This window comes from Nanorana parkeri, unplaced genomic scaffold (assembly GCF_000935625.1).
Source record: "Nanorana parkeri isolate BGI_ZX_2015 unplaced genomic scaffold, ASM93562v1 scaffold979, whole genome shotgun sequence".
NCBI classification, from domain to species: domain Eukaryota; kingdom Metazoa; phylum Chordata; class Amphibia; order Anura; family Dicroglossidae; genus Nanorana; species Nanorana parkeri.
Genome location: NW_017307247.1, coordinates 484,700 through 487,282, shown reverse-complemented (window position 1 = coordinate 487,282; position 2,583 = coordinate 484,700). Strand labels below are relative to the sequence as shown.

The 2,583-nt window shown below is 48.1% G+C and overlaps 1 protein-coding gene across 3 annotated transcripts in view; it reads right to left on the bottom strand.

The window, feature by feature from the left end:
* Window positions 1-2,583, bottom strand: part of RBMS1 (RNA binding motif single stranded interacting protein 1) — a 320,245-nt gene that overhangs the window by 167,475 nt on the left and 150,187 nt on the right. For 2 of the 3 annotated variants that reach the window (XM_018566821.1, XM_018566822.1), the window contains exon 1: window positions 7-374. The exons of the other annotated variant lie outside the window; for it this stretch is intronic. In XM_018566821.1, the coding sequence (XP_018422323.1) occupies window positions 7-54 (48 nt within the window). In that variant the 5' untranslated portion in view covers window positions 55-374. Of the gene's footprint in view, window positions 1-6; window positions 375-2,583 lie in introns of those variants that run through there. 3 annotated transcript variants of the gene reach the window in all.

The window sequence follows — 2,583 nt, the reverse complement described above, 5'->3', positions numbered from 1 at the left end:
TCTCACCTTCCTATACGGGGTTCTCACAGGGTTGCTGCTACTTGGAAAAATCATTCCTGTTCCGTGCAGTCCGTGTCCGTGCCAATCCTCCAGCAGAAATAAAGGCAACTTTGTATCTAAGTTTCCCCAAGTCCGATGCGCTGCTCCAGCGGCTGCCGGTCAGTCCGGGCTACAGGGCGCCCACCACCCCGGCTATGCCCGACCAATGGAAGCCCCCCGTGCGATGTACGATGCGTTCCTTCCCGTGCCTCTGCCTGGCGCTCCGCTCAATTGGCCAACACTGCCATCAAAGCGAATTCATTGATCTGCCAGAGACTTCCCCGCAGAGCCGATCCCACCTACCACGGGCGATACCAATGCGCGACGACGGGGGAGCACCGGCGGACGGGAGGCCTGCTCCGGGCGGCTCGCTGCTTCCTACGGCAGAGACGAGGCGACTGCTGACGGAGAAAAATTCAGAGGGATTGTTCCGGCGCAAGAAAAACACCCTTCGACCTGCTGTGTCCAGATGATATTTATGTTGCGTTTTCCGAACACCCCCGTACTGGAAATGGTTGGCTCCGGCGAGCATACCATACATTCCACAGTGCAGCCATCACCTCCTTCCTGTGCTCAGCGCTGAGAGGCAGGAGGCTGCACTGGAGGGTGGCGGGGGGGCAATCGGCTAGCCATGGCTGCTTTTCTGGGGGAAGGGGAACAAATCACCTTACTGTCTCCTGGACAAGCACAACTCATATCAAGGCAACGACTGCTGCAGAACTTCTTTAGAAAGAGATCTGTCAGGGCTGGGCAATGGGCATCTGTTCACACTTGGGGGACTACAAGTCTCAGTATGCGATCCAGACAGGGGGCAATTGGATGCCAGAAGGGGCCCCCTTTATGCAAAAATATAATTAAAAAATGATCTTATTTTAATATAATTATAAACACTTTTGCATGCAATCATCTTATATATATATATATAATAAAAAATATATTTTATACTTACAATATATTAGGTTTAACCCCTTATGATGGAAGGTAAAACAGACCTGAAAGTCTGAACCCAACTCTGATATGTGTTAGTAAATCCCGTCATATCTGTGCAGACACTTCTGTATTCAGGTGAATTGTACTTTGTTCTGTATTCAGGTGAATTGTACTGGACCTCCATTGGCTGGTAAAAATGTATAGATATCTGATGATTTGTTTTATTATCAAAGAGAAACTGACCCAAAATAGAAAAAAATGTAACTTTAGCTTTATGTTTTTTGCCATTACCATGACCCGCGACCAAAGAACACCCAAAAATAAATTCTCCTGACATGAACGAGGAGACAATGTTTGTGAGCGTTATTTGTTTGTGTACCTGTAGAAGCGCCCAGAAACAATTTTTCGCTCTTTTCTTTTTTTAGTCAACCTCAACACACTGACACTGAGCCCCTCTTTACACTGGTGTACCATGTGAATTGTGTGATTTTACATGTATTGGATGAAATTCAGAAAAAAAACGCCTATCACGCTTGCTGTGCCTTTCATTGTTTATGGCCCCCAAACGCAACGAGCAAGACCCACAATTTGCATATGCAAAGAGGTGCAAGAAATGCAAAAAAGTGCTTGAGGTTTAAAAAAGTTGCATGGTCTTCTTAGTCGGGCAGCTCATTGAAATGAATGACATTAAGGACTGCACATCAGTTATGACCTTATGTATCATTTGCCCCTCCTTGTAGGTTGTAAGCTCTCATGATCAGGGTCCTTCTGACCCTTTTGTATGCTATTGTATTGTAATTGTACTGTATGTTGTAAAGCGCTGCACATACTGTAGGAGCTAAATACATCCTGAGGAATAATAGTTGAAAATTAAAACAAATGCACAAAGGCCTGCTTAAAAGTGTGGGGCTAAAACTGGCGCTGATACTCAAACTGATACTAACACTGAAACTTAAACTGAGACTGACGCTTAAACTGACACTTTAACCGATGTTGACACTGACACATGAACTGATACCGGCACTGACACTTAAACTGATATTAACACTGACACTTAGGGTTCGTTCACACCATATGCAGTGCATTCCGGTCCGATTCTGGCCAGGACGCACTGCATCGCATTGCGGCTGGCTTACTTTTTTGCCTGGCAGGAGGGGGTGTGGCGGGCCATTGAAGTGAATGGCACCGTAGCCATGCCCTCTGGCCACTATGCGATCGCCTGCACGGGGTCGCAAGGCACATTGTGCCTGCAGTGCGGTCCGGTGCGGTGCGATCAAAATGCTGCAGGCACTATTTTGATTTCACCGGACCGCTCTGCAGGCACAATGTGCTTGCGATCCAGTGCGGGCGATCGCATTGTGGCTGGAGGGCGTGGCTACGATGCCATTCCCCCTCCTGGCCGGCAAAAAAGTGAGCCGGCCTCAATGCGATGCAGTGCGTTCCGGACAGAATCGGACCGGAACGCACTGCATATGGTGTGAACGAACCCTCAAATTGACTGACACATGAACTGATATCAGCACTGACACTTAAACAGATACTGGGGGCCCAGTCACACCATATCCAGTGCGTCCCAGTGCAGTTTGCTGGGCCCATGAAGCTGGGCCACGTTCT